The sequence below is a fragment of the Helicoverpa zea genome, chromosome 14 (genome assembly GCF_022581195.2).
Source record: "Helicoverpa zea isolate HzStark_Cry1AcR chromosome 14, ilHelZeax1.1, whole genome shotgun sequence".
NCBI lineage: Eukaryota > Metazoa > Arthropoda > Insecta > Lepidoptera > Noctuidae > Helicoverpa > Helicoverpa zea.
Window position 1 is genome coordinate 11,253,496 of NC_061465.1, and position 18,520 is coordinate 11,272,015.

The 18,520-nt window shown below is 37.2% G+C and overlaps 2 protein-coding genes across 5 annotated transcripts in view; both read right to left on the minus strand.

Moving 5' to 3' along the window:
- LOC124636233 (breast cancer metastasis-suppressor 1-like protein) overlaps positions 1–2,037 on the minus strand; it is a 101,244-nt gene extending 99,207 nt beyond the window's left edge. Inside the window, exon 1 of the mRNA XM_047172215.1 lies at positions 1,715–2,037. Coding sequence (XP_047028171.1) covers positions 1,715–1,916 — 202 coding nt within the window. The 5' untranslated portion in view covers positions 1,917–2,037. The remainder of the gene's footprint in view (positions 1–1,714) is intronic.
- A 5,686-nt stretch (positions 2,038–7,723) lies between these two features.
- The window catches only part of LOC124636212 (protein PALS1), a 136,859-nt gene continuing 126,062 nt past the window's right edge, over positions 7,724–18,520 (minus strand). For 3 of the 4 annotated variants that reach the window (XM_047172168.1, XM_047172166.1, XM_047172169.1), the window contains 11 exons: positions 16,103–16,326; positions 15,565–15,735; positions 14,285–14,402; positions 13,946–14,043; positions 13,530–13,734; positions 12,962–13,094; positions 12,516–12,679; positions 12,025–12,207; positions 11,649–11,780; positions 11,249–11,430; positions 7,724–10,971 (listed from right to left, as the gene is read on the minus strand). In XM_047172168.1, the coding sequence (XP_047028124.1) occupies positions 10,789–10,971; positions 11,249–11,430; positions 11,649–11,780; positions 12,025–12,207; positions 12,516–12,679; positions 12,962–13,094; positions 13,530–13,734; positions 13,946–14,043; positions 14,285–14,402; positions 15,565–15,735; positions 16,103–16,326 (1,793 nt within the window). In that variant the 3' untranslated portion in view covers positions 7,724–10,788. The remainder of the gene's footprint in view (positions 10,972–11,248; positions 11,431–11,648; positions 11,781–12,024; positions 12,208–12,515; positions 12,680–12,961; positions 13,095–13,529; positions 13,735–13,945; positions 14,044–14,284; positions 14,403–15,564; positions 15,736–16,102; positions 16,327–18,520) is intronic. The other variant, XM_047172167.1, reaches the window with a different exon arrangement.

Genomic DNA, 18,520 nt, shown 5'->3' on the forward strand with positions numbered 1-18,520 from the left:
ATAATTTATCTTAAAAACATATGAACAACCTCAAAACTATATAGGTTTTGAAATAAAAAGATCAGAACAAGGCATTTTGTTGCATCAGCAGAATTATACAGAAAAATTACTTAGAAAATATAATATGTATGATTCCAAAGCTGCAGATACTCCATGCATTGTGGGAAAGGAAAATGAATCTAAGATGGCTACGTCAAATTTTCCATACAGAGAACTAGTTGGTGGATTATTGTATTTGTCAACCAGGTCAAGACCAGATATCAGTCAAGCTGTGAATGAAGCAAGTAAAAAGGTAGAAAATCCATCAAGGCAAGACATATTAGCAGTAAAGAAGGTGTTGAAGTACTTGAATGGAACGAGAGATAAAGGGATTTTGTATAATGCTGGGAAAGATATTACAAGATTGCATGCATATTGTGACTCAGATTATGCAGGTTGTACAGAGACCAGACGAAGTACAACAGGGTTCATAATAATGTTGGCAGGTGGACCTATAGCTTGGTGCTCCAAAAGACAGCCGATAGTAAGTCTATCGTCAACTGAAGCGGAATATATAGCAGCAGCAGATTGCGTTAAAGAGTGTTTATACTTAAAGACTTTTATAAGTGAATTAATTGGTAGCAGTATTAAGATTAGTTTGAATATTGATAACCAGAGTGCTATCCAATTGATTAAAACAGGTTCATTCAGCAAGAGATCTAAACATATAGATGTGAGATTTTATTTTATACACGAAAATTATAAGAAAGGATATTTAGATGTTATATATTGTCCTACAAATTATCAGATAGCGGATATGTTGACGAAACCACTATATAAAGAAAAATTTAAATTTCATTGCGATAAAGTTGTTGTGTAAATTGAGAGTTATAATTAGAAGTGTTTAAGTTAATGTTTTGAAAACTTGTTTAAGTTAATGTTTTGAAAACTGATGTGTTTCTGAAGTAATTATAAGGTATTTTTAATTTATGTTCATATATTAAAAATAGGAGAAGGTGTTAGGAATTTATAGTCTATGACATTTAAAAAATGTAGGGTTGTTAGTCTATGAAAAAGAATGACTGTGGTGTGAATTGTCATGATGTAAAAAACTAGTGAGAACAATGTTATAATTCCTAACAAAATGTGATTGTATTTCTTTAACTATTAATAAAGGCTTTCAAGAATACCAGAAGTTTGAATACCTACAATAATTGGGGTGTTTTACTGTCAATATAAAAGATCACAAATGAAACTTAATTCTATAGTAAAATTGTTACCATCTATTTAAAATTAAAATTAATAGTGTACATAGACTAAAACGAAGATAAGTTCAAAGCTCTGAGAAGCATACCTTGGTTGTAAGGCCCTAAATTTTACTGACTTAAATTAAAAAAAAATTGCATACTGTTAATTTGTAGCTTCTTTGTAAGCTCTGAATACTCTGACAGAGCCATAACATAGAACTCCTAATACATATAAGCATATTAAGAATCAAAAGTATATTACAACAAAAGTTAAGAAAATTGCCCTTCCCAGAGTCAAAATGCCAACCCATCAAACATTTTAAACTCAAAATTATTATTTTTATTCAACTTTTTACACTTTCAAGCAGCGATGACATTCGTGAAGATTAAAACGCAATCAGATTACGAAAATAAACAAACAATTATCGACAATTCCGCCAAAAGCATCAATGTTTTGTAAACATAACCTCAAAATGGGGAGTACCAACCTAAGTTATCCAGGCACTCGTTCCTCCGCCTCTCGCACTCACTCTCGTCCATCTCCGAGGAGTCATCAGAATCTGGCTCATCAGCTTCTTCAGCACTTGAGTCTCTATCAGGACCCCTTGAGGATCCATTCGAGCGCTCAGTGTCACCTCCCGACATCTCCCCGTCCCCATCGCTGTCACCCTCCACTTTCATGGACGGCATTTTCACCGTGTAACCAATTATGAGTGGAATATCAAACACTTGGAGAAGATAATTTACAGTTTGTTGATTTTCGCTCCCTTAGGAAAGTAGGACGACAGTTGTCAAATTTTATTTGTCAACGTCACGTCAGATTGAGGGTTGCCAGCATATGAATACGATATCCTTCTAATATATTCTGAAATATCTACCAAACTATTATATAAAACTACCAAACAATCAACCAATGTAGCACTTGCCAATATTAACAGCGATCCGAAATCAATTAGATTCATACTGTTTTAATCGGACTGCGTTAAAGAATTGAGTAATTGACTTTACTACATTCGTTTAATTGTTTGTCGGCAAACCATAAGAAAATGTTTAATCACAGATGGCGCTGCCATTGGCAGTTTTTATTTCCATTTACCTACTTATATTGGACTAGCCGTCTCCGCGGTTTTACCCGCGTCCCGTGGGAGCTACTGCCCACACCGGGATAAAATATAGCCTATGTTACTCACAGATAACATAGCTTTCTAATGGTGAAAGAATATTTAGAATCGGTCCAGTAGTTTTTGAGTTTATCCATTACAACCAAACAAACAAACAAACAAAGTTTTCCTCTTTATAATATTAGTATAGATAGTATAGATGTTACGGCGGGACCCGGGTTTAGCCGGCTAAAACCGGTGTAAACTAAATAATTGATTCCTAATTTTATAAAATTAAGTGTGTAATTTTATTATTGGTAGGTAGGTACTTTATACAATATGGCGTCTTTACTATTATAATAAAGAGGAAATATTTTTTGTTTGTTTGTAGCCTAAGCGCTGCGAAACTAAACGATATGATTTTTTTCATTATTGGAAGTATAAATAAGTTATCCGAGTAACATAGGCATCACTCAGATTTTTTTTTATTAGCCTATGCTGTCCCATTGCTGGGCAAAGGCCTCCCCCAAAGCGTTTCACTTTTCTCTATCCATCGCTGCTTGAGGCCAGTCCCAGAGGAAGCTGTCCAAGTCTTCCCTCCAGCGTTTCCTTGGTCTTCCTATCGGTCGCCTTCCATCCTCCGGGATCCACTTTGTGGTGATATTGGCCCATTTGTCCGGGTGCATTCGACAGATGTGACCCGCCCAATCCCACTTCAACTTTGCAGACTTAGCCCACATCGAGTATGCCCGTCTTGGACCGGATAATGGTGTTGCGTATCCGGTCGCTAAGCCGTATGTTGAGCAAGCTACGCTCCATGCTTCTTTGGCATCATTTTAAGCCTGGGGCCCGATTCTCCTAACTTAATAATGTCAAAATTGAATAGAAATCAGCAGAATAGAATGATAGCAATAGCAGTTTTAACCATATCGGGCATTCTGTTACTAATATAAGATCTATCTTATTCCAACGAAATTCGATTGGTTTATACGGTATTTTTGTCTATACGGTAGTTTGCTCTACAATCATATTGCAATCGAAAATCATTTGCAGGCAAAATGATTAATTATTGAATGACAGAAAAGGATAAAAACATTTATTTTAAAGAAAAAGAGTGGAATGCCACATGCGCTTCAATCGTAATCGAGTCGCGATTGGATCGCAATCGAATGTGAATCATATGTATGTCGCTTAAGTAAAATTAGGAGAATCAGGCCCCTGGACTTCTGAGATTCGGTCAAAGACCAAGTCTGAGCGCCGTAGGTTAGGATGGGCAGAATACACATGTCGACTAGTTTTCGCTTCAGCGATAAAGGGAGCTCACCCTTCAAAAGCGACTTCATGGACCAGTAGCTCTTCCAGGCGTTTTCGATCCGTCGATCGATTTCCTTGTCTTGCCTGTTTTCGAAGGACACTAACTGGCCCAAGTAGTCTACTTGTGTGTGTCGACGAATACATCTCTACTTCAAGTAGACCGACCGGATGTTGTATCTCTTGCCCATCTACCTCGACCCTACGTTTCGCGCTATTAGTCATTACTTTAGTCTTTGACCGGTTCATCACAAGCCCGACTTTGAGGCTGGCGGAGCTCAGCTCTTGGAGCATCTGTTACAGCTGTTCTGCCGACGACAATATCATCTGCAAAGCGAAGGTTAGTGAGTGTTTTACTGCCGACTCGCATACCTTGCGATATCCAGGGGTCGGCCAGTTCCTTAAAAACCTCTTCGAGTGTGCTGGTAAAACGTTTTGTTGAGAGCGGATCACCCTGCTTGACTCCTTTAAGTATTAGAAATTTGGTGCCTGATGTGTCTAATTTTATGTTGGCGGTGCTACGAGGGCTGCCTTTTAAGTTGTGTCGTTTGAAATAAGTATAGATAATCCAATAGGTTATTACCGTTTATTATTTTTTTAAGAATACTTAGCGATATTTAATGCACTTTTGCATGCATTCAAATCAGTTTTTAAATATTTATTCCATTCCAAAGTGGGGGTAGTCAAAACGGCCGATTTGTATACGTCAACAGCTTCTTCAGGTGTGCTGAAAGGTAGTCCACGAAGAATTTTCTTAATTTTGGTTAATGTATTAAAATCATTAGTGCTTAAGTTACAGCTGTAAGGTGGATGATCCAATATTACAACATTTTGGGAACTCAAAAACATCGGTGTTTGGCGGGCGGTGCGCGAACTTGCATTGTCATGGTGCAGTATCATTCGAAGTCTTGGATAGTTTTTTCTAAATTCGGTGATGACTTTTGGCAAACAAACAATGGTATACGAGTCAGCGGTAACCATGTCGCGATATTTTAGTACAATAGTGGCGACACGATCACCCTTTGCCAAAAACGAGACAACCATTTTTTTTTTAAGTGCTTTGCGAGCGTACGACTTTGGTCGGTTTTGGCTCGTCTTGGAAGACCTAGACAGCTGACTGCTGCTTAGAATCCGGATCATAAGCGTATATCCAGGACTTGTTATCACTAACTATATCATAGACCTGCTTTGACTCTCCTCGGTCGAATCGCTGCAGAGTTTGACGTCACCAACTTACTAGGGCTGTTTCTTGGTCGTCGCTAAGAAAATGTGGTATCCATGGAGAGATCATCTATCTTACGCCAAGTTCTTCGTGTAGGATATTTTTGACTGTGGTCCCTGAAATGCCCACGGATGCCTCTATTTCACCATATGCTACATGTCCGTCTGCGAGGATTAGCTGCCGCACAGCCTCGATATAAACTTGCATCATGGCGGTTTTTGGACGACCTTCACGAGGCTTGTTACTGAAGCTAGAGTGCCCAGGTTGAAATTCTAAATATCAGCGTTCTGCGGTCCTAAGGAATGGTGCTACATCACTAAATACAGAATTAATCTCTTTCTAGTACTGAAGTCGCGACAATCCCCTTTTAAAGTTGTAGAAAATTATCGCACTCAAATTTTCCTTACACATTTCCATTTTTGCAACCGACCTGTCACCTTTGAATGGACGATACAATAAAACTATTCGACCTATTTAAAAACATTCTTTTGTTTTCGAATTCTAAATTCAAAAAGATTCAAATAGCATATATATATATTTTTAAAAATCGCGGGAGGTTACCAAACGACAGAACTTAAAAGGCAGCCTTACGTATTGCTGTATATGGCTTTCAAGAGGTCTATGTACGTTTTTTCTATGCCTTGGTCTTGTAAAGCTGAGAATATTGCTGAATGCTTTATACTATCAAAAGCCTTAGTATAATCTACGAATGCCAAGTACAATGGTTTCTGGAACTCTATGTGTTTTTCTATAATTTGGTTAAGTGACTGGAGGTGGTCTGTTGTGGAAAAATGAGGGCGGAATACGGCATGTTCTGGTGGTTGATGGGAGTCTAATTGAATGTCGATGCGGTTGTGAAGGATTTTGATGAAAGCTTTGTAAACGTGCGAGACTAAACTAATGGGCCTGTAGTTGTTTATATCGGCTTTGTCTCCTTTTTGTGAAAAAGTGTGATGTTAGAAGTCGCACATCATGACTGGGATCTTGCCGGTTTTCAATATGTTATTGAATAGACTAGTGAGGTGTGGAATAAGTGTAGCTGAGCCGAGTTTTAAGGCTTCAGTAGTAATGCCATCTTCTCCAGGGCTTCTACCATAATGCATCGTCTTAAGGACTCGATGGACTTCGGACCTTGAGATAGGTCCCTAAGACGACCCACTGACCATGTCGTCTGAGCAGTGGTATGTAAGGTCTGTGCTTGTTTGCCGATTATCGGAATATAAAGAACTATTGTGCATATTTCTATGATTTTTTGTCTGCTGTGTTGTTTTGTGCCAGTTTCGTCCTGTAGACTATTGATCCAGGCTTTGCTTTTTGAAATGCCTTGTTTAGCAACTCTTAAAGATTGGTGTTTCTCTAGTGCAATTTTAACTAGTTGAGTATTTTGAGTTCTGAGGTCTTTTCTAATGGCTCTTTTTACTTGTTTGTCTAGTATTCTGTGATGTTTCATCATTACTAGGCACTAATTCCCACGGGACGCAAGTGAAACCGCGAGAAAACGACTCGTCTACATTATGTACACTAATATGTTAACAGGAAGCATAACTTTTGAATAATTTCGAGATTTTTCTGCCATATCTGACTTTCTCTTTTGTATAAAATTTTGGTAGAATATCTTGTTTGCTAAAAAACTAAAAAATATTGTCTAAATTCAATATGAAAAAAAAAATATTGTAAATGTATCTGTTACTATTTAACTAGAAAATATAAACAGTCCTGTTTAAAAGACCAAGTTCTTTTGATTTCGTTATCTCATATTGCTATCATATGAAGAATACTTATTATGATTAGATAATAATGGATAACCTACAGCTTAGGATACATAAAGGAACATTTACACGCAACACTTAATATACGAGTGCATTATTGCATAGTATCCAGTAAAGTTGTTATTAGTAGGTTGAAAGTACGAGGGGAGGTCAATAAGTTCGCGGAATGAGAACGAAGGAGGTTGAAATTAAACACCAAATTATTTTTCCTTTTCAATATATTCTCCTTTAACCCTAATACATTTTTCGAATCTCTCAAATAGCTTGTTTATACCATCGAAAAAAAATGATTTGTCTTTGGCGTCAAAATAGGCCGAAATTGCCGACTTGACTTCTTCATCGTCGTCAAATTTCTTTCCACGAAGCTTTTTCTTCATTTTTGGAAATAAATAATAGCCACTGGGGGCAAGTCTAGACTGTATGGTGGGTGGTTTAATTGTTCAAGGCCGCATCGGTGAATGGCAGCCGTCGCAACATGGCACGTGTGGACGGGTGCATTGTCGTGCAAAAGGAGCACACCTTTTGACAGTTTTCCTCTTCTTTTTTCCTTAATGACTTCTTTCAATCTTTGAATAAAGAAGCGTAGTACTGTCCCGTTATAGTCCCAATACAAGTTTTTCTACTTTTTTGACGATTTCCGGTGTGGTGGCCCCAATTGGCCGTCCGGAGGGGGGGTCGTCTTCAATGGACTCCCTTCCTTGTTTGAAAAGACCATGCCACTTGTAAACCATGGTTTTACCAGGGGCAGAGTCCGCGTAAACCGCTAACAGCTCTTGAAAAATTGTCTGAGCGGATTTTCCTTGCTTGGTAAGGAACTTAATAACGGCACACGGTGTTCAATTTTCTCCATACTGGCTGACTTCTTCCCGATTTAGTTGTTTGCAGGTCGATAACTCAAAAGTTAATGACCCGATTAGGTTCAAACTTGGTATATATACTCTTAATGAGGTGCTTAACTAGTGCCTACCTGGACGGGCAAATTTATCCCCGCCAACCCCTCCATTCCGCGAACTTATTGACCTCCCCTCGTAAAATAAAACAAACATTATATCTGATATTAAATTTAATAGGTATTCTATTATTTACAATAAATTGTTCACTATTAACATGTTATTTATTTATATCTTTATCATTTCCTCAGTTGTTAATAAATTATATACATGGCTATTTATAAATAAGATAATATCAATACTGTGAAGTTCGACAAATCCACAATTTCGTATTACGAGCACGAAAAATGTCAAGAAAATTGTTCTTTGATGGTAATTTTAATACCTAAGTACCTACGCTCCAAACATTATTGGTGCTCATAATACTTTAACTATAACTTAAAACACACAGAATTATATATTTCTATTTGAAAAAGAAACAAATTATAGTTTACAAGTTTTAGCACCTCGACAGGTTACAACTGATTTATATTTTATTCAAATACGAAATAACTTACACAACTAATGCAATTTTACGATTGATTTACAAAAAAACTTTATATTATGACACAATGTCTCAAAATCAGTACACATAACATGAAAGTGGTAATGATGAAATACCTACAACATACATATAAAGTAACATATTAAAAAATTGTGATTATGTTAAAAATGAATATTAAATCCACAGTTCATTGTGGCCTTATATATTTGGCACTAAATTATTTGGATGCTCATGTCTATCTACATAGATATACAAATATTAACGGAACTAATTAATCGGGACATTTAGAATATTGAGGTCGTACATTAATTTGTATTGCAATGAATTTTATCGCAGTATTGTGTTCGTAACCAGACAATATTAATACTAGTAAGTCTAAATCATGTCTTCCAAAGTTTGTACCTAGAGTAGTAGCTGCAAAGTGATAGTACGGATACTGTAAATAAATGTAAGCGCATACACATTTTATTTTTAACAAGTTTATTTACAGTATCGTAAGTAGAATCACTTTTTTCGAGTATTATCCTATGTTATTATTGTCTTGTACAACTTGATTTGAAATTACAATAAGTAGAACACAATTTTATGAATCATTTACTCTGACATCATTTATTTAGAAATAAGTCACGGCTTTATACGAGATATTGAAAATAATTCTAAATTTAAAAGGAATACTTGCGTGAAGATGTAAATTATTAATATTTTCTGGTTACACATAAGGTATCCATACGAAGGTAGCTGTTTAACGTGATCAACACCCCAGTTCGCGAATATTCACTCTAATATTATTTTATCTATAGGTAGGTATACGTTAAACGGGTAAATTTGCCAAAAAGAATAATTTATTGGCCGAAAATATTAATTGAAATAGGTATACTATAAAAAACAGATATGTCGTTGTACAGTAGGTAAATTGATTATAAGGATATAAAATATTGCTTTTCTACTCACTATAATAGCAGTGTTAATTTTAATTGGTTTTATTGTAACTATTAACGTCCTACCACCGAGTCGTTTCTTTATAGAGAAATCCACAAGAAGACTACTGGAGAAATTTTTCAAAAAATCCTATTTTTTTTATTACTACGTACCGTATAAATTTGGCAATTTAGAGATTTATTTTATTGTTTATCATCGTATTTATTAACTATCTATTTTATTCATTGCAAACTATAAATTCCATTGCATTATTGTTGGTAGTAAGTATGTAATATTTTAGAATTTCTTTAACAATCTTAGAATTTTTTAACATGCTTAATTTATATTTTCGGACCGGCAATACATGCGAATAATTTCATTTAATCACAAACATCTTTGATGTTATAATTTTTAAGAAATTTTTAAAGTAATATGCAGGGCAGCAAAGAAAAAATAATGGGTATTTGCATTGGGCAGTCTTCACAATTGCATAATATCCTTTTTTAAATAGTAAATAGTATTACTTAAGGAATGTAACTATTCTATAATCACTTTGGAATGTATGTAAATAATTTCGTAAAAGCAATTTACAAACTCATAATACCTATTTAATTTAACCGAAAAGTTTTTTTTATTGGCAATTGTTATATATTCTTCCAATTTAGTAGAATTTTAAATGCAAGTAAAAACTTTCTATGTAAGTACATAATTGAATACACTGTTTTGTATAAATGATATTATCAAGCAATAATTATAAACATGCCTTTATTCAAAGAGATAATTTTAGATTTTATTTTTATTGGCGTCATAATACACTCATACTTTTAGGTTCAAAAGTTTGGGGCGTGCGTTGCCGAGTCAGTCAGGACAAAACGTTGAAAATATTATTTCAAATATTTATATATAAATGTCTAAACTACCGAAGGATTTAATGACTGACTCTTGGGGTCATTTATTATAATAACTATTTCTAAATATTATTAAAACGAGAAACAAAGATAACACTAACCTTGCTTCGTTTCTTATTTTAACAAACAATTACTTAGAAGTTTAAAATGACATAACATCCACGAATAAGGCAGTATATTTGTTAAAATTTAAAAAGAAACTCGCTATGGTTTATATTGATAAAGTCGATCTTTTATTGTATTCACTATATTTATGCACAAAACATCTTTATATATCGTAAGATCAGATAGTGAGTTTATTGCCAATATTTATTTTCAAAATGAGAACTTCAATAATTACGGATAAAAACTTACGAATTTCGTGGTCTTTCGACTTTTACTAATAAATAAGTATTATTTTATTTCTCTCGTTTTGATTTCATAACACCATCTCTACACTCATTTTCATAAGTAAATCGCACCTCACTCGTAACACTTATAATATTTTATGAAATAATTCCGTAACTAAACTAAAGTGATGTTTGAATAAAAATCGACTCGAACCGTACAATCGAGTCATCCTAACGCAAAAGATCTCGCATCGCTCTCGCTTTTTAAATATTCAATTTCAACTAAACAAGATTTCGGGAACACATTTCTAAATTCTATATTTTCTACGTGTTTACGATCGGAGACGGTATCCTCTCTACTCTGTCTATCGCTACCGAGTACTCTCATATGTGTGTTCGTTCTGAACCTGTTGTCGCAAACCTCGAGGAAGTAGAAAAGCAAATGTAAAACCATTTGCGTGACGATGTCGAAGACTCGCTGGAGCTTGGAGAGGCCGGGCAGGCGGCGGCACGCGAGGGGGGCGAGCGGGCGGGGCGCGGGCGGCGGCGGCGCGGCGCGCGGCGGACGGCGCTAGGTGTGCTTGAGCCAGTGCGCCGGCACCCACTGCGGCTCGCGCTCCAGGCTGTTGATCTCGTTCAGCAGCTGCTGGTAGGCACGTTGGGTATCGTTGTTGATGATGATCATGTCGAACAGGTGGCCCCATCGCAATTCCATGTCTCGTGCGGTGGCTATTATTTCTTTTAGTTCTTCCTCCTGGAAAAAAAAAAACAATAGATTAGGCCGTTACTTTGCAGTACAAAATGACATCATCGATATATAAATATATACGTATTAAACATTTAAAGCGACAATCGTACACATTCAGTTTATAAAGAAAAATAACTGCAAATACTTCATTTAGCCGGTACATCTATCATTTTGTAATGATTTTAGTTCATTAAAAGTTTTGTACAAAATAAATATGCACTTTCAACTCGTTATGTGTATTTGATGAAAGCTGAATGCCAGATCTAGTCCGAAAAAATGTTACCTTGAAAGCCTCTCCGTTTCTGATCTTCTTTTGTCTGAGTTTCTCCAGGCTGGGTGGTGCGACGAACACGGTGTAAGGTTTCAGGTCAGAGTTGCGGAGGATCTTCAGCGACTGAGGGTGAAGGTTCAGCACGCAGATCTTCCCTGAGTTTACAACTTCACGGATTGCTTCTAACGATGTGCCTGTAATGTAAACGTTTTTAGGAATAAGACTTAAGGTTGCTAAGCTTTTATAAAAGTCAAAGCTGGATTTGACCAGTACTATCCATCAATAGATACAATTCAGAAGTTCGTATATTCGTATCATTTTTCATTTCACTTCATTTACGACGTTTAGGCAGTTTAATTTTCTCAATAAAATTAACACTTTTCTTTGATAGATTGGTTACTGTGTTTCTTACCGTAATAAGCCTTTTCGTACTCTCCGTGTTCGACAAACTTTCTGTTGAGTATGTCAGCCTCAAATTGTGTGCGTGAGATGAAGTGGTAGTCCTGGCCAGGCACCTCGTGATCCTTGCGAGGACGAGACGTGTCTGGAAGGGAAAGATGAGATATTGAAAGAAACATGGAAAATAGGGAATTCTTCCGTGATTACCAGGTAAGTCAGGATTTTTAATATTATAAATTAGGAGTTTAATAAAGAGGAAGCTATAAATACAGAGATACTCTTTTCATTGGGACGAAAGAATGTAACAATATCATAACCACCATCTAAATTAAAGGAAGTAAGACCTATTTAAAACTGATAAAAAAAAACTATATATATTTAGTACTTACGTGGCACAGCAGCTGCGAACCTCGAGCTGTCTTCCATTAGCCTCTGCCTGAGCTCGTGTCGGCCGATATTGGGAGGGCCTATCAGCACGATCGGCCGCTTGTGAGACGCCCTCGGGTAGTACAGCGCCACCTCCTCGTATGTCAGGATCTCCTCTTGCTCGTATTCTGGAAGATTTAACCTCACTAATCTCACTTATAGGGCATTTTTGTCGGGTGGTTTGGTGAAATCAATTTTTGGAAGTAGGTTTACTAGCTTACTAGTATAACAGGCAAAATGAAAAAGAGAAATGGATATACAAAAATGAAAACAGTGCAACAATTGATGAGTTAATTTAAATGACATTTCTACTACTAGATGTCTTTCGTTTGTGAAATTAAGGAGTAGGCATCTAGAATCACAGCCATTCCATCTTGGGGTCATGAAAAACTGATTATTAGAATAAAACAAAGTCTACATAATTTATTTTATATGAACAATGTTAATAACTCACCATCCCCACCAGACGTAGAGTATATCGGGTATCCAGCTTCGCTCGTGGCCTTCTTCCCTTTCTTCTTCCGCGGCGGTTTCTTCGCGCAGAGTAAGGTGCCTCCTTTGCGAGGCTTATCTCTAGCTGCTACTTCGCCCGCTAGGGTTAGCTTCATTGATTCTCGTCTGGGAAAAGAAGGAAACGTAATATTAGTGGATGATGAAACAGAGGATTATTGTGTTATACTTCTTTGCTATTAGGACAAAAACATCTTAATGAGGATATTTTATTGCGATGCCAAAATTCCTTGTTTGATTTTTAGAAAGAACCACTTATTTAAAAATAAATCACATTACCGTCCTTTTGGGTTGCTATTGAGGAACTTAAAGAATGAAATGCAGATTTTATAATCCTGTATTATTCTTAGCAGTTGTTGTTAAGTAAAGGATATCTGTGGTTCTACTTACTGATGCTGGAAGGCCTGGCTGGGTATAAGTCCGGCGAGAGTCTGATCCTCCTCTCCCTCACGGAACGCTTGCCACCAGTTGGGATCTTCACGACTGATCACGTGGAGGACATCGCCCTTTTGGAAACTTATGCCTGTAATGGAAAGATATCGTAATAAGTATAATAAAAAATATTTCTCATTTTAGAATTGAAAGGACATTATGAACTATTTTTACATATTTATGATTGAAAAACAAATATTATACTGAAAGTCAATTTAGGTGTACAACAAAGTATGTCTTAATATTTCAAAATACAGCTAGAATTACATATGTAACTAGCTTTCAATATTGTCTAGAACCAAAACCGAGCGATCATTTAAAATAAACCTAACTATCAAATCCTCCTAATATATTATTACTAACGGAAAAGTATGGATGTGTGGATGTTTTCTCCTCTATAGTGCAGAGACTACTGCCTAGATTTTGGACCTTTTCATTAATATAGCTTATGCTTACATCAGAATAACAGAAAGACTATTTTAAACACTGTACGAGCGGAAGCTAATGCATCATAATTTCAACTCACCAAGCTCCCTACAAGGGATATACACATCATCCTCCGGATCATAATCGAAGTGCGCGCGCACGTGCAGCACGCGGTGCGGCGGCGGCGCCCTGGCCGGAGCACGCGGCGCCAGCACCACGCACAGCGTGCCCGACAGCGCGCCCAGGACTTGGCACACCTCGTGCACTGACTTGCCGCGCATTGCTACGCCGTTTACTTCTAGAAGCTGTGGGTAGGGTGTAGGTGTGATTATACCTAATCTGTTTAGACTTTTGGCATTTTTGTAACTAATTTTGTAATGTCAAAAAAACTTTGCACCTACCACTGCTATTTCGCCACCACCCAAAGGTAGCTAGTCTGGGAGAAAACGCCTGAGGCGTTAAGCCTGCCAATGTACAAAATGTGCATAAAGTAGTTAATAAATAAATAAAGCTCACCTCATCTCCTTCATGTAATAATCCTGACTTCTCTGCCGCTCCGCCTCTCACTATCCTGCCGATTATAACGGCCTCGCCTTCATTTCTTACTGTAGCACCTGTACGATCAAGTGTCAATGTCATTCCAGTTCTATAACCATTCTTTAAATTAAAATCAGTCTTTTCAGTAAGGGAAGCGTAAAGTTCTCGCAAAACTTCAAGTATATTGCTGCGACTCATAATCGGTCTTAAATTTTTTATCTTTAGGTCAGGTATGCCTCGTAAAAGTAGTAATCAATTGACGTTGCAATTAATTAGACTATCTAATTTGGTAAATTGAGAAAAGGAGGATAGTTTTACCAAGTGGTTCGTTAGTCTTCTCGATTTTGATAATTTTAATATGTTCGCTGGGGTCGTCGGGTGAGTGCGCCGTCAGCGCCTTGTCGTTCTCGCCCTTGTGATTGTAGTTATTGCCAGTCTGGAAAAAGCAGAAAAAGTATTCTATTAATACTAGAAACATAGGACCATGATGCACGAATTGATGAATATGTTAGACAACACAATAAGGCTCTTTATCAAATAGAAGCTAAAGAGAGCCTTAAGGCATATTTCATAACTCAAGGATGTCAAGGGACGCTGCGATCACGATGCAAGTTTTATATAAACCACAACATTTTTTTATACTGGAACCAACTACCTATAACTAAAATAAGGCGAAGACAGCAATAAGTCTTCAAACAAAACAAATAACCGCATTTGCACTGCAATGTTGGAAATGAAACAATCTCAAACTATGAAAGTAGATACTTCCATCAAAACGTTTTTATAATTTCAACAGACGGGAACTTCCCAAACTTAGTCTGCACTACGGAATGTCCGAATATAACTAAGTTCATAAAAATTTCCTAATTTCCTCAGAATGTTTATTTTCTCCTTTCTTCACTTATTTGAAGAAAAGTTGTTTTAAGATCAGGTAAATAAAATACTCGTTTGTATATCGAGTGAATGTTTATGCACAATCATTGATTTAATAAACATAAAACATAATACAAATGCGCAATAGTGTGCGTCACAAGCAATTACAATAAATAAGATATATTGACTTCCATTGTTAATTTTCCCACACAACAATTTTTAATCACAGGTACTACCTGTAATTCCATCATGTCATTTTAAATTATTTATTATATCCTTATAGTTATCATCATCATCATCATCTATTGTTATTTAAATCCATCATTTAAACTATGTAGCTGTGTTATCTTCTTTGTTGGTTTAAAATACTATATTATTATCGGTAACACATTAGCTACCACTTTCTCTTCATCTATTTCTCAATCCTCTTTTAAAACAACAAAGTTCTCAGGAATAGATAGAAAACTATTGTAATTATTTTTACTTTCTTTTAAAAAGAGTGTCCATGGAGTTTCTTGCCGGAGAACAACTTTTTGGAACCGTGCAACTAGTTTGACGTTTTGAAAGAGCTTTTATAGGTCGATTTGAAATATTTATTTTGACTTTTACTTTGAACATCAAAATCCTCACCTTATGCCCCTTGCCCCTATTAAAGCAAGTGACACAACAGCTTCTTTCTGACACTTCTACCTCCCAATCCTCCTTTACATCATCAAGTCTCTCACCTTATGCCTCTTGCCCCTAGTAAAGCAAGCTGGGTCGAGCAACGCGGCGGCCTGGTCGTGCGCCTGGATGAGGCTCTCCAGCTCCAGCCCGCCGAGGATCGACAGCAGCTCCGCAGCTAACGCTGACGTCTCGCCCCCTGACGTCGTGTGCGCTCCTAGTACATCCATGCACTGTGGAAGAAAGACAATATTGAGAGTTATTTGAAACAAATGGTAAATTGACTGCATTTTAGTTTGGTAGATACCTAATCTACCAAACTAAAATGCACTAATAAGATGTGTAGCCATGGTGCTCTTTAGCTGTGCCGGACTTTTGAACACTAATCATAAAGCAAGTAAATAAACCGGTAAGTACAAAATTTTACAGTGACAATGCTTATATAAAAGTTTTTCTCCTGTCAGGCTGGCTGAAATTGGTCTATTAGCCTACGATTTATGCCTGAATAGTGACACAGGAGCACTTTGAAGGGCAGGAACTTCTCAAATTAAGGATTCCTTTACAATAGTTAGGAAATAGGTAAGAGGATTTCAAACTTACGTCTTTCAACCTATCAGTAGCTCGATGCGTATGCGGCGGTGCCAGCCCCGGCCTCTTGTGCCTCACAGCAGTCAGCACGGCGGACCTCGTGGCCAACGCCGTGCGCAGCGCAGGGCACAGCAACGCGCCCGCCGCGCCCGCCACCCGCGCCGCCAGCGCTGACTCTCCGCTGGCACCGAGCGCTTTCTGCACGCGGCTGAGCGCTGCACATACTTCTTGGTAGTCTGAAAATGGAGGAAACATTAATTAGTTCCATTTTCCTAAAGACGAAAGACGCTAGATGCAGGTCGCTTCCAACCTAAGAAGATCTAAGGGGGAGGCCTATGTTCAGCAGTGGACGTCCTATGGCTGAGATGATGATGATGATGATGATTTTCCCTAAGTCTTCCTTTGCACATCCTGACCTCTTTATCACACGCCTCCATGGTTAAGCCGTTGAATCACCTGGTGGTATTTGGCAAGATAACTAAGACCCTGGTGAAACGTACGTGATACTTTTATACCCGTGAGAAAAATAGTTCTATATTTTCATGTTCCCATCCCAATTTGGCGGTCCCATTAGCGGTAATCTTCATACAAACTGAAGGGTCTCGTTTCAATTAGACAGTTTATAAAGTGATTTATATTATAAACACACACCCTCACTTTATCCTTTTCCTGTTTCACTAAGGCTTCTGAGCTGTCAACAACTTCTAAATTGATAAAATGGATTTTGGGATTTGGTTTATTTGATACAACCCCTAAATTTTTTGCTTTATGTAAAAAATTTAAGGTTAAGAACTTGGGGGTAATTATGGACTGTCATTTATCCTGGGGTTCACACGTTGCAGAAGTAAGCAGAAGAGTTTTTTGCTCGTTTCAGTCACTCAAACGTCTCCAGAAGTTCCTGCCTTTTTCAACAAAAATTACTCTCGCTCAGTCGCTTCTTCTCCCTCTTTTAGATTATGCTGATGTCTGTTTCCTTGATGCGACTGAGGAACTTCTTAACAAACTCGAGCGTCTGCAGAATCTGTGCATCCGCTTCATTTTTGGCCTCCGGAAATACGACCATGTGTCTGAATTCCGGAACCAGCTGAAGTGGCTGCCAATTCGGCTGCGTCGAGATGCTCATATTCTGTCTTTTCTCTTCTCTCTTCTTCACAATCCCAACGCTCCAAATTATCTTAGGGAACGCTTTGAGTTCCTTGTTCCTAGAGGCAAACCCTGTCGCTCCTCTTCATCTCTTTTACTCCGTATCCCTCCTCATGCTTCGAGCCGTTATGATGGATCCTTCACTGTTCGCGCTGTGAGGCTTTGGAACGCTCTGCCTCACAGTATACGTGTCAGCACATCGTTAGATGTCTTCAAGAGACGAATTAAAGAACATTTCCTGTCAACATGACCTTATTTGTATGTATGTATTTATTTATTTATTATATTTTATGTTTTATTTATAGGTATATATTTTATGTTATGTAATTTCATCTCTGTTTTGTTTAATGTTGTGCACTTTAAATTTTCTCTTCCCTATCGCATCTCTCTATCGCTCTAAGGTTTGCTGTTAGAGAACCCAGTTCTGGGTTAAGCTCGCCTTTGTACATGTCTTCTCTGTGTTGTGTGTGTCTTTTAAATGTTTTTGTGTACAATAAAGAATAAGATCTTCTTTAACTTATACATATATACATATTTTCTTTTCTCCCGTTGACTGTTGACTGAGTCCTAATCCTATCCTATTTATGGAAACTGTTTGTTAGCTGAATATCAAGCAGTCCCTTTCCCATATCCATTATTCAAATTGACCTTCACTCGACCTTCAGAATCCTGGATAAAGATGTTATCAATATACGGGTGGAAATGCCAACGAGCCTTTGATATTCACCCGGTGTTGGGTGACACTTGTTTGTGAAGTTACAGCAAAAATGTTATTGATACTGTGGTTCCTATTTTGACCAAGTATTTTTTTTGTACTCAAAGGATCAGAGATAAGCAATTTCATAAGTAATTTAGTACATTTTCTAAGATATTATTTACTACTTTTGTTTCTATGTGTATGTTTAGCCACTTTGTAATTAGTGTTCTAACTTTTTCTTCCACAGGTACTTCATACTCATCGAAGTCAATAACTATACCCCACTTCAATACTTAAGGATCCCTTAATCCTTACCCCGATAGTATCATATACAACCACAACCTCTAAACGTAATCTGCTAAATTCAAAAACTTTGCAAATACTAAAGTAATGAGAGCGCTATCCACTTGATATCAAGCAAGTTTACCCGTTACCCACACTTCAAAGCCGGTGGGGTCAATCAAGGGAACATTTTAAACCAACCCTTAACATAAGGGTGTTGTAATGACATCTTAGAAGGTGTTATGTTTTAACGCCAAGTTTAAAATGTTCGTTTCTAAGGTAAACACAATAAGGCCTACTTGCTTCGT